Below are 12,653 nucleotides of genomic sequence, written 5' to 3' on the forward strand. Positions count from 1 at the left end.
TACCAAAAAAGGGTGGCTCTTTCCGTTCCGTTCTGGACCTAAAACTGCTCACCAAGCACGTGAAGGCCAGGCGGTTCCGGATGTAACCCTCCGCTCCGTCATTGCCTCAATGTCTCAAGGAGATTTCCTAGCATCAATAGATATCAGGATGCTTATCTCCACGTGCCGATTGCTCCAGAGCACCAGCGTTTGCTACGTTTCGTTATTGAAGACGAGCATCTTCAGTGCGTAGCCCTGCCCTTCGGTCTGGCGACAGCCCTACGGGTTTTCACCAAGTTCAGGGCAGCAGTGGGAGCAGTCCTGCACTCTCAGGGTCACCCTGTGATCCTTACTGGGACGATCCACTTGTCAAGGCACCCTCTCAAGAGGCATGCCAACACGGCCTGAACGGGGCGCTGGAGACTCTCCAGAGTTTCGGGTGGATCATCAACTTTTCAAGGTTACATCGGGCACCGACCCAATCGCTGACATATCTGGGCATGGAGTTTCACACTCCCTCAGCGATAGTGAAGCTTCCGCTGGACAAGCAGCGTTCACTACAGACGGGGGTGCAGTCTCTCCTTCAAGGCCAGTCACACCCCTTAAGACGCCTCATGCAGAGGCAGTCACTTTCGCGCAGTTTCATCTGCGTCCACTTCAATGGGACATGCTTTGCCAATGGGTTGGGGAGTCGACGTCCCTAGACAGGAACGTTTCCCTTCTCAGACGGTCAAGGACTCTCTTCAGAGGAGTCCATCCTTCAGATCAATGTTCTGGAAATCTGGGCAGTGTATCTTGCCCTGCAAGCCTTCCAGCAGTGGCTGGAAGGAAAACGGATCCGAATTCAGTCGGACAATTCCACAGCGGTGGCAGACATCGCCCACCAAGGCGGAACACGCATCGCCAAGCCTACTAGGCAATCCGGCGGATTCTGACGTGGGTGGGGGACAGAGCATCCACCATATCCGCAGTTCACATCCCGGGCGTAGAACATTGGGAAGCAGACTTCCTCAGTCGCCTGGGCATGGACGCAGGGGAATGGCCTCTGCACCCAGAATGGTGTCAGGAAATCTGTAGCAGCTGGGGGATGCCGGACGTCGACCTAATGGCGTCTCGGCACAACAACAAGGTCCCGATTTTCATGGCGCGGTCTTACGAGCAGAGAGCTCTGGCGGCAGGCGCCCTAGTTCAGGATTGGTCGCAGTTCCAGCTACCCTATGTGTTTCCACCTCTGGCACTGTTGCCCAGAGTGCTACGCAAGCTCAGCTCCGCTTGCCGCCGCGCCATCCTCGTCGTCCCAGACTGGCCGAGGAGGTCGTGGTTCCCGGATCTGTGGCATCTCACGGTCGGCCAACCGTGGGCACTCTCAGACCGGCCAGACTTACTGTCCCAAGGGCCGTTTTTTCCACTGAATTCTACGGCCCTGATCCTGACTGTATGGCCATCTAGTCCGAGATCCTAGCGTCTTCAGGATTATCTCAAGACGTCATTGCCACCAGGAGACGGGCTAGGAAGCCGACGTCTGCCAAGATCTACCACAAGACGTGGAAGTTATTCTTATCTTGGTGCTCTGCTTCGGGAGTGTCTCCCTGGCCATTTGCATTGTCTCCTTTTTCCTCCCTTCCTGCATCTGGATTGGGAAAAGGTTTGTCGCTCGGCTCCCTTAAAGGACAAGTCGCAGCGCTGTCGGTATTCTTTCAGAAGCACCTAGTACGACTTCCTCAGGTACGCACGTTCCTGCAGGGGGGTTATCACATTGTCCCTCCGTACAAGAGGCCGTTAGACCCGTGGGATCTGCACAGGGTATTAATTGCTCTCCAGGAGCCGCCCTTCGAGCCTCTGAGGGATGTTTTCACTTTCTCGACTTTCACAGAAAGTGGCCTTTCTGGTAGCGGTCAAGTCTCTTCGGAGAGTGTCCGAACTAGCAGCGCGGTCATCCAAAGCTCCCTTCCTGGTGTTCACCAAGATAAGGTAGTGCTGCGTCCGATCCCAGAGTTTCTCCCTAAGGTGGTATCCCCTTTTTTATCACAATCAGGAGATCTCCTTACCTTCCTTTTATCCATTTCATCGATATGTAATGGCTTTGCATTGTTGGATCTGGTGTAGAGCACCCAGAATCTACATTCCCGCACGGCGCCCCTGCGCCGCTCGGATGCACTCTTTGTCCTTGTCACTGGTCAGCGCAAGGGATCGCAGGCTGCAAAATCCACCCTGGCTCGATGGATCAAGGAACCAATTCTTGAAGCCTACCGTTCTGCGGGGCTTCCGGTTCCATCAGGGCTGAAGGCCCATTCTACCAGAGCCGTGGGTGCGTCCTGGGCATGACGACACCAGGCTACGGCTCAACAGGTGTGCCAGGCAGCTACCTGGTCGAGTCTGCACACTTTCACCAAACATTGTCAGGTGCATACCTATGCTTCGGCGGACGCCAGCCTAGGTAGAAGGGTCCTGCAGGCGGCAGTTGCCTCCCCGTAGAAGAGGGCTGTCTTTGCAGCTCTAACATGAGGTATTTCTTTACCCACCCAGGGACAGCTTTTGGACGTCCCAATCGTCTGGGTCTCCCAATGGAGCGCCGAAGAAGAAGGGAATTTTGTTACTTACCGTAAATTCCTTTTCTTCTAGCTCCTATTGGGAGACCCAGCACCCGCCCTGTTGTCCTTCGGGATTGTTGGTTTTTTCGGGTACACATGTTGTTCATGTGGAATGGTTTTCAGTTCTCCGATGTTACTTCGGAGTGAATTTGTTTAAACCAGTTATTGGCTTTCCTCCTTCTTGCTTTTGCACTAAAACTGGTGAGCCAGTGATCCCACTGGGGGTGTATAGCCAGAAGGGGAGGGGCCTTACACTTTTTAGTGTAATGCTTTGTGTGGCCTCCGGAGGCAGTACTATACACCCAATCGTCTGGGTCTCCCAATAGGAGCTAGAAGAAAAGGAATTTACGGTAAGTAACAAAATTCCCTTCTTCCCGCACGGCGCCCCTGCGCCGCTCGGATGCACTCTTTGTCCTTGTCGCTGGTAAGCGCAAAGGATCGCAGGCTTCCAAATCCACCCTTGCTCGATGGATCAAGGAACCAATTCTTGAAGCCTACCGTTCTGCTGGGCTGCCGGTTCCATCAGGGCTGAAGGCCCATTCTACCAGAGCCGTGGGTGCGTCCTGGGCATTACGACACCAGGCTACGGCTCAACAGGTGTGCCAGGCAGCTACCTGGTCGAGTCTGCACACTTTCACCAAACATTATCAGGTGCATACCTACGCTTCGGCGGACGCCAGCCTAGGTAGAAGAGTCCTGCAGGCGGCGGTTGCCTCCTCGTAGGGGAGAGCTGTTTTGCAGCTCAAACTTGAGGTATTAATTTACCCACCCAGGGACTGCTTTTGGACGTCCCAATCGTCTGGGTCTCCCAATGGAGCGCCGAAGAAGAAGGGAATTTTGTTACTTACCGTAAATTCCTTTTCTTCTAGCTCCAATTGGGAGACCCAGCACCCGCCCTGTTTCCTTCGGGATTTTTGTTTTTTTCGGGTACACATGTTGTTCATGTTGAACGGTTTCAGTTCTCCGATGTTACTTCGGATTGAATTTGTTTAAACCAGTTATTGGCTTTCCTCCTTCTTGCTTTAGCACTAAAACTGAGCAGCCCGTGATCCCACAGGGGGTGTATAGCCAGAAGGGGAGGGGCCTTACACTTTTTAGTGTAGTGCTTTGTGTGGCCTCCGGAGGCAGTAGCTATACACCCAATCGTCAATCGTCTGGGTCTCCCAATTGGAGCTAGAAGAAAAGGAATTTACGGTAAGTAACAAAATTCCCTTCGTCCCGCCCCACGCTGCCATGTGCGTTACCCCTGTCCCGCCCCACGCTGCCATGTGCGTTACCCCTGTCCCGCCCCACGCTGCCATGTGCGTTACCCCTGTCCCGCCCCACGCTGCCATGTGCGTTACCCCTGTCCCGCCCCACGCTGCCATGTGCGTTACCCCTGTCCCGCCCCACGCTGCCATGTGCGTTACCCCTGTCCCGCCCCACGCTGCCATGTGCGTTACCCCTGTCCCGCCCCACGCTGCCATGTGCGTTACCCCTGTCCCGCCCCACGCTGCCATGTGCGTTACCCCTGTCCCGCCCCACGCTGCCATGTGCGTTACCCCTGTCCCGCCCCACGCTGCCATGTGCGTTACCCCTGTCCCGCCCCACGCTGCCATGTGCGTTACCCCTGTCCCGCCCCACGCTGCCATGTGCGTTACCCCTGTCCCGCCCCACGCTGCCATGTGCGTTACCCCTGTCCCGCCCCACGCTGCCATGTGCGTTACCCCTGTCCCGCCCCACGCTGCCATGTGCGTTACCCCTGTCCCGCCCCACGCTGCCATGTGCGTTACCCCTGTCCCGCCCCACGCTGCCATGTGCGTTACCCCTGTCCCGCCCCACGCTGCCATGTGCGTTACCCCTGTCCCGCCCCACGCTGCCATGTGCGTTACCCCTGTCCCGCCCCACGCTGCCATGTGCGTTACCCCTGTCCCGCCCCACGCTGCCATGTGCGTTACCCCTGTCCCGCCCCACGCTGCCATGTGCGTTACCCCTGTCCCGCCCCACGCTGCCATGTGCGTTACCCCTGTCCCGCCCCACGCTGCCATGTGCGTTACCCCTGTCCCGCCCCACGCTGCCATGTGCGTTACCCCTGTCCCGCCCCACGCTGCCATGTGCGTTACCCCTGTCCCGCCCCACGCTGCCATGTGCGTTACCCCTGTCCCGCCCCACGCTGCCATGTGCGTTACCCCTGTCCCGCCCCACGCTGCCATGTGCGTTACCCCTGTCCCGCCCCACGCTGCCATGTGCGTTACCCCTGTCCCGCCCCACGCTGCCATGTGCGTTACCCCTGTCCCGCCCCACGCTGCCATGTGCGTTACCCCTGTCCCGCCCCACGCTGCCATGTGCGTTACCCCTGTCCCGCCCCACGCTGCCATGTGCGTTACCCCTGTCCCGCCCCACGCTGCCATGTGCGTTACCCCTGTCCCGCCCCACGCTGCCATGTGCGTTACCCCTGTCCCGCCCCACGCTGCCATGTGCGTTACCCCTGTCCCGCCCCACGCTGCCATGTGCGTTACCCCTGTCACGCCCCACGCTGCCATGTGCGTTACCCCTGTCACGCCCCACGCTGCCATGTGCGTTACCCCTGTCCCGCCCCACGCTGCCATGTGCGTTACCCCTGTCCCGCCCCACGCTGCCATGTGCCGCACACGAGTTATAAAAAAAAAAAAAAAGCAACACACATCTTACCTGCACACGCTCCCCCGCTGCGTGCCGCTGGGTCCTCAGTTCCCACGCAGCCAGCAGACGGCGCTGGCGCTGCTCTCTGACGCTCCTCCGTCTCCTAGGCAACCCACTGCAGCCTGGGGAGGAGGAGTGTCAGAGCGGAGGAGAAATGTCTCCTCCGCTCCAACACAGATTTGATCTGCCGGCGCGACTGCACTAGCAGACCAAAACTGCAGGATCGGGCGACAGCACGCGTGCCATAGGTTCGCCATCACTGCCCTAGAGTAACCCTGTGTACAAATCTAACACAATGATAATTCAAATATACATTTATTTAGGGTACTTATGAGGAGGTAGTCAAACACTATAGACCGATTACTCCGACAGTATTCTGACACAGACTCTCTCCCTATTGTAATACCTATATATCAGTACACTACCTGACAGCGGAGGATTTTCATCTTGGGTTCTTGTGGTGCCTGGCACCACAAAGGCTGGCCCTGGGAGGGCCTAGTTCAGCCCTGTGGAAATAGTCATAAATCAGTTATAGTAAATGGTAGAGTACTTATCGGGAGGTTGAGTCAGATACTGTAGACTGCTTGATAGTTCATGAAATATTCTGCCTCAACGCGTTATCCCCATTGGGTTCATCAGGAGGCTGAGATATCTGATGAAGGAACTGATACAGTCCTTATACTTCCCACCCTCAAAATCCTGTTTCCAAAAATGTCAGGCAAAGCGTTAGGCCCTTCAACGTGGGCGATCAGACAGTGCTGTAATGGATGTCAGAGGTTACAGCATTGTTTGATCACCCACCGCCCGATGGTATAAAATTGTGACACACCTGAAGCATCAATATAGTCGCTGCACCCCTAGGTGAATTGATGGGTGCAGTTTTCATTTTCATGGCTCAGTTATAAATTTTTTTTGAAGCAAGGTGCTCTCCAAATATCTAGATAAATTAATTGAGGCGTCTAGCTTTGAAAATGGGATCACTTATGGGTAGTTTCTACTGTTTAGCAACATCAGCGGCTCTCCACACGCGACATGGCATCTGCTATCTATTCCACACAATTTTACGCTCTAAATTTCAAATGTCGCTCCTTCGCTTCCGAACCCTGCCGTGTGCCCAAACAGTAGATTTCCACCACACATTGGGTATATGTGTACTCGAGAGAAATTGCACAACAAATGTATGGTGCATTTTCTCTTGTTACCCTTGTAAAAATGCAAAACTTTATTGCTAAAGTATAGTTTTTGTGAGGAAAAGTTAACCCCCCCCACATTGCTTTAACCCCTTATCGACCATGGGCAGTAATTTTACGTCCTAGCAGTCAGTGTTAATCCCCACATGCTGCTGCAGGCGGTGATCCACGCACATGTCAGCTGATTTGTACAGCTGACGTGTGCCGCGCATTTGAGTGGAATCACCCACACCTGTTAACCCCTTAAATGGCACTATCAAGATGTGGCAGCGGAATTTTAATGGTGATCGCGGTAACCGCATACTCACAGGCCGCCACCAGAAGGCATGTGACGTGATCACGTGTATCTGATGGTTGTCATGGTAAGCACAGGGTCATGTGATGACTCCTGTAGCTAACATGACTCACTTCCTGTTTCACCCGACAACAGCTGTGTGAGATAGATGAGCACATTTGGTGTTCACAGCTGTGTAGCGGTGATCAGCAGATATGGAAGAGCGATCAGACTGCTGATTCTTGGCCTCCTGCTGGGACTAGTAAAATAAAAAAGTTTTGAAAAATACCCCCCCTAAAGTTCAAATCACCCCCTATTTGCCACATTGAAAACTAAAGGGTTAAAAACCCCCCCCACACATTTAGTATCGCTGTGTTCAGAAATGCCCGATTTATCAAAATATATAATTTGATTAGTAAACGGCGTAGCGGCAAATTCCAAATGGCAAAATAACTTGTTTGATCGCCACAAGTTATGCGCAAAATGCAATAACAGGTGATCAAAACGTAGCATCGGCGCAAAAATGGTACTGTTGAAAACGTCAGTCCGAGGTGCAAATATAGCAGTCACTGAGCCTTAGATCCCAAAAAATGAGAACGCTACGGTTCTAGGAAAATAGCGCAAAACGTACGCCACTTTTTTTTTAAACAAAAGTCTGATTATTTTTTTTTTTAACCCTTTAGATAAAAGTAAGCCTATACATGTTTGGTGTCTACGAACTTGCCCGTACCTCAGGCATCACAGCGGCACATCAATTTTACCATATAGTGAACAGTGAATAAAATATCCTAAAAACAATTGCACTTCTTCTTTTTTTTTTTTTTTTTTTTTTTTTTTTTTGCCATTTTGCAGTACACTATATGGTAAAACGCATGGTTTCATTTAAAACAGGGGTGGGGAACCTTTTTACTGCCGGGGGCCATTTGGAATTTCCTACTAACCTTTGGGGGCCGCACAACATTATCAACCTGAAAAATAACCCTGCTATATTTGGTCAAACGATTAATTAACTCACCCCTATTGTGGTGGCCGGAGCTGCTTCTCTTTGGTGCGATTGTGATGTTCGGTGATATTGATCATCTTGTTTCTCACAGCTGCTTTTCCAGGTTTCTCTGTCTGGAGATGCTGGGGGCATACACATCACAGGAGGGGCCAGGGCGCATAAATTACAGGAGACACTGGGAGTACACATCACAAGAGGGGCTGGGGCATATACATCACAGGAGGGGCTGGGGCATATACATCACAGGAGGGGCTGGGGCATATACATCACAGGAGGGGCTGGGGCATATACATCACAGGAGGGGCTGGGGCATATACATTACAGGAGGGGCTGGGGCATATACATCACAGGAGGGGCTGGGGCATATACATCACAGGAGGGGCTGGGGCATATACATCACAGGAGGGGCTGGGGCATATACATCACAGGAGGGGCTGGGGCATATACATCACAGGAGGGGCTGGGGCATATACATCACAGGAGGGGCTGGGGCATATACATCACAGGAGGGGCTGGGGCATATACATCACAGGAGGGGCTGGGGCATATACATCAGTAGGGGGCATGGACAGCCCTGGCGGTGGCACAGACATGACTGGGGACACGCACAGCACTGGGTGGCAGCACGCACAGCACTGGGTGGCAGCACGCACAGCACTGGGTGGCAGCACGCACAGCACTGGGTGGCAGCACGCACTGCACTTGGTGGCAGCACGCACTGCACTGGGTGGCAGCACGCACTGCACTGGGTGGCAGCATTAGGGAGACAGACAGGTCTGGGGGAACATAGACATCAACAGGAGAGCACGGACTGGGGAGCATAGAAAGCAGTGGGAGGGTACAGACAGCAGTAGCGAGTTAAGAGCACTGAGGGGTGGCACACAGCACTGGGGAGCATGGACAGCATAAGGGGGGCACAGGTAGCACTCACCGTGGCATGGACAGCACTGGTGGCAGCATGGACAGCATTAGGTGATGCGGACAGCACTGGTGGGGGGGCATAGACATCACCCAGGGGGTACAGACAGCACTAGGGGGGGCACGGACAGCAGTGAGGGGTTACACAGCGCTGAGGGTGTACACAGCACTGGGGTGTACACAGCACTGGGGTGTACACAGCACTGGGGTGTACACAGCACTGGGGTGTACACAGCACTGGGGTGTACACAGCACTGGGGTGTACACAGCATTAGGGGGTACACACAGCACTAGGGGGTACACACAGCACCTGGGGGGTACACTGTACTAGGAGGTACACAGCACTGGGGGGTACACACAGCACTGGGGGGTACACACAGCACTGGGGGTTACACACAGCACTGGGGGGTACACACAGCACTGGGGGTTACACACAGCACTGGGGGTTACACACAGCACTGGGGGTTACACACAGCACTGGGGGTTACACACAGCACTGGGGGTTACACACAGCACTGGGGGTTACACACAGCACTGGGGGTTACACACAGCACTGGGGGTTACACACAGCACTGGGGGTTACACACAGCACTGGGGGTTACACACAGCACTGGGGGTTACACACAGCACTGGGGGGGTACACACAGCACTGGGGGGTACAGCGATGGGTTGAGTACTCGCAGTGAGGGGGAGGGAGAGTCACACACACACAGCAGGTCCGGGAGGCTGGTAAACCTGCTGCAGCTCTTCTGTGTGACTTTATCGCAGCGTGCTGCTTACCCGCCCACCAGAGCACACAGGCCGGGGATAAGCCTAGAATGTATGGGCTGCAGTCAGGTCCTGGAAGTCAGGATCTGGAGAGAGCCCGTAGATTCTAGCATCTACCCACAGGGCATAAGGCAGTGGGATTTAAAGGGCCGGCAGCCGGGAAAAGCGCGGCTGCCACTAAAGCACAATGGTCCCCGGGAATGTGCCCGGGGGCCGCATAAAAAGTCGTCACGGGCCGTATACGGCCCGCGGGCCGGAGGTTCCCCACCCCTGATTTAAAAGTACAACTCGTACTGCAAAAAATAAGCCTCGTATGGCAAGATTTGCAAGATTGACTGAAAAATAAAAAAGTTACTGCTTTTGGAAGAAGGAAGGCGAAAAAAAGTGCAAAATCTGTCATGAAGGGGTTAATTTCTGTGCAGCACCTGAAGGGATAACCTTCTTGGATGTGGTTTTCAGCCGTTTTAGGGGTGCAGTCTTTAGAATGGTGCCACTTTTGGATATTTCCTGTCCCAAATCTGTCGCTTCAAATGCGACGTGATCACTTTAAAAAAAAAAAAAAAAATTGATGTAAAGTAGATATGTGCGGAATGTTATTTATTCACTATTTTGTGTGACCTAACGCTGGTTTAAAAGTATTAAAAAATCAGGGGGTTGATATTTGAATTTTGTGGGGAATTTAATTTCCTTTTCTTTTTGTCCTTTGCTTTTAATTTTCAATCACAATCGTGTGTCAGCAGATGCGTTAGAAAGGAAGTATTGCTCAGCAATTATTTTTTATTTTCTTCTAACACTTTTAATGTTTGCTATTATTCAGGAACAGCCAGACCTGAGATGGGCCTCCAGGTGGGATTACATCCTAGAATCCATGCCGCATACGCACATTCAGTGGTTTAGGTAAGTACGTGCACGCATGTTACTTCTAACTATTTAGTTGAACAGACATCTGCTTAGATAGAACTGTCTGGATCGTATTTCTTAACTAAGAAAACTGAAAATGTATTATATTGGACGGTTAATGTACTTTGCACTTGGGAAAAGCTTATTGCTTGAAGGCAGACGTGAGAACACCTTAACGGAGCACACAGCTGTAATGTAGTTGTAATGATGTTACTCTTATCCTTGCTGCTTGTTTTCAACTAATGAGCAAGTTGTACATGTTGCTCCACCAGAATTTTTAACCAGCTCCTCAAGGCCATGTGCGCACTCGAAAATTCCGGACCGTCTGAAAGATTCCCGCAGCAGAAACCGCACGCAAATTCCGCATGCGGTTTCACCGCAGGATGTTATCGAATTGATGCAGAATTTCTGCGTTTTTTTTTTTTTTTTTTTTTCCTCCTCCCACCTCCAGATTGGTCCCTGCGGTTTTTTTTTTTACCAATAATTGTCAAAACAGCAGGGACCTGCGGAAGATAAGACATGCACATTAATTCTGCAGCGGAAATTCCGTGGGTAAATCCGCAGGGGCAAAAAAGCCGCAGTGTGCGCTCAGCATTTTTTTTTTTCTTTTATCCCCGTAGATTTTGCTGGAGAACGACTGCAGAAATGTTATAAACACTTTCTGCAGCGAAATCCGTGGCAATTCCGCAGCGTGCGCACAGGGCCTTACTCGGGCTGCACTGGGTTTCAGTGTGATGTGCAGTGGGCAGTTTGTCTGTGTGATTGACTTGAGATTGCAGAGGCCCAATGAAACGGGAGATTCACCTGCTCCTTTGTTGAAACAAACAAGCAAGGAAAAACGAAGCTGCACAAAGAAGCTCCTAGACGAAACCCTTCCAATAGCATCGATATAGTGGTCACTTACACCTCCCCATACCAGAAGCTGTGTGCTTGACCATCCCACAATCGATCCCACTATATTGTCCGCCAGGGCTTGATCACACAACACATTTTTCATGGCTAAAAAAAATCCTGCCGTTTAAAGTACCAAGAAAATGTGTAAGATTTCCGAAATCTCATGCACGTGCTGCTTATTCTTTTCTTAAAGATTTTAACAATCAGTGCATTTTTTTTTTCAAGACTGCAGCATGTCAATTCTGTCAGTCATTTTCTCCCATTCAAATAAAAGGGGAAAATACATGTAAAAAAAAGTATTGTATTTCCAATTTTCACTGCCTACACTAGGTTTTTGGTGTAGAAAAATTCACTGGAAATAAATGTACACACCATTGGTATTTGCTGTGAACCTTTTCTGCACTAAGAAACTTCTCTTGACAGGGAAACGTAACATGTAATATGCATGGTTTTCAGTGTTTTTTTATTTTTTTTTTTTTTAAATATATACAATGGGTACGGAAAGTATTCAGACCCCTTTACATTTTTCACTTTGTTTCATTGCAGCCATTTGGCAAATTCAAAGAAGTTTAATTTTTTTTTTTTTTGTCAATGTAAACTCTGCACTCCATCTTGACGGAACAAAAACAGAACTGTAGAAATTTTTACAAATTTTATTAAACAAGAAAACTTGAAATATCCCATGGTCATAAGTATTCAGACCCTTTGCTCAGTATTGAGTAGAAGCACCTTTTGAGCTAGTACTGCCATAAGTCTTCTTGGGAATGATGCAACAAGTTTTTCACACCTGTATTTGGGGATTCTCTGCTGTTCTTCCTTGCAGATTCTCTCCAGTTCCGTCAGGTTGGATGGTGAACTTTGGTGGACAGCCATTACCATATCTATCCAGAGATGCTCAGTTGGGTTTAGGTCAGGGCTCTGGCTAGGCCAGTCAAGAATGGTCACAGCCACTATGAAGCAACTCTTTTTGTTATTTTAGCTGTGTGCTTAGGGTCATTGTCTTGTTGGAAGGTGAACCAAGTCTGAGGACCAGAGCACTCTGGAAGAGGTTTTCTTTCAGGATATCTCTGTACTTGGCCGCATTCATCTTTCCTTCAATTGCAACCAGTAGTCCTGTCCCTGCAGCGGAAAAACACCTCCATGGCATGATGCTGCCACCACCATGTTTCACTGTTGGGTTTGTATTGGGCAGGTGATGAGCAGTGCCTGGTTTTCACCATACATACCGCTTAGAATTCTCACCAAAAAGTTCTATCTTCATCTCACCAGACCAGAGGATATTATTTCTCATAGTCTGGGAGTCCTTCATGTGTTTTTAATTTTTCAAACTCTATGCAGGCTTTCATATGTCTTGCACTGAGGAGAGGTTTCCATTGGACCTTTTTCCCATAAAGGCCCGACTGGTGGAGGACTGCAGTGATAGTTGACTTTGTGGAATTTCTCCCGTCTCCCTTACTGCATCGCTAAAGCTCAGC

The 12,653-nt window shown here is 51.2% G+C and overlaps 1 protein-coding gene across 1 annotated transcript in view; it reads left to right on the top strand.

The window, feature by feature from the left end:
* Positions 1 to 12,653, top strand: part of TM9SF2 (transmembrane 9 superfamily member 2) — a 92,938-nt gene that overhangs the window by 43,893 nt on the left and 36,392 nt on the right. Inside the window, exon 8 of the mRNA XM_075336696.1 lies at positions 10,202 to 10,281. Coding sequence (XP_075192811.1) covers positions 10,202 to 10,281 — 80 coding nt within the window. The remainder of the gene's footprint in view (positions 1 to 10,201; positions 10,282 to 12,653) is intronic.

The sequence above is a fragment of the Anomaloglossus baeobatrachus genome, chromosome 2, assembly GCF_048569485.1.
Source record: "Anomaloglossus baeobatrachus isolate aAnoBae1 chromosome 2, aAnoBae1.hap1, whole genome shotgun sequence".
Lineage (NCBI taxonomy): Eukaryota > Metazoa > Chordata > Amphibia > Anura > Aromobatidae > Anomaloglossus > Anomaloglossus baeobatrachus.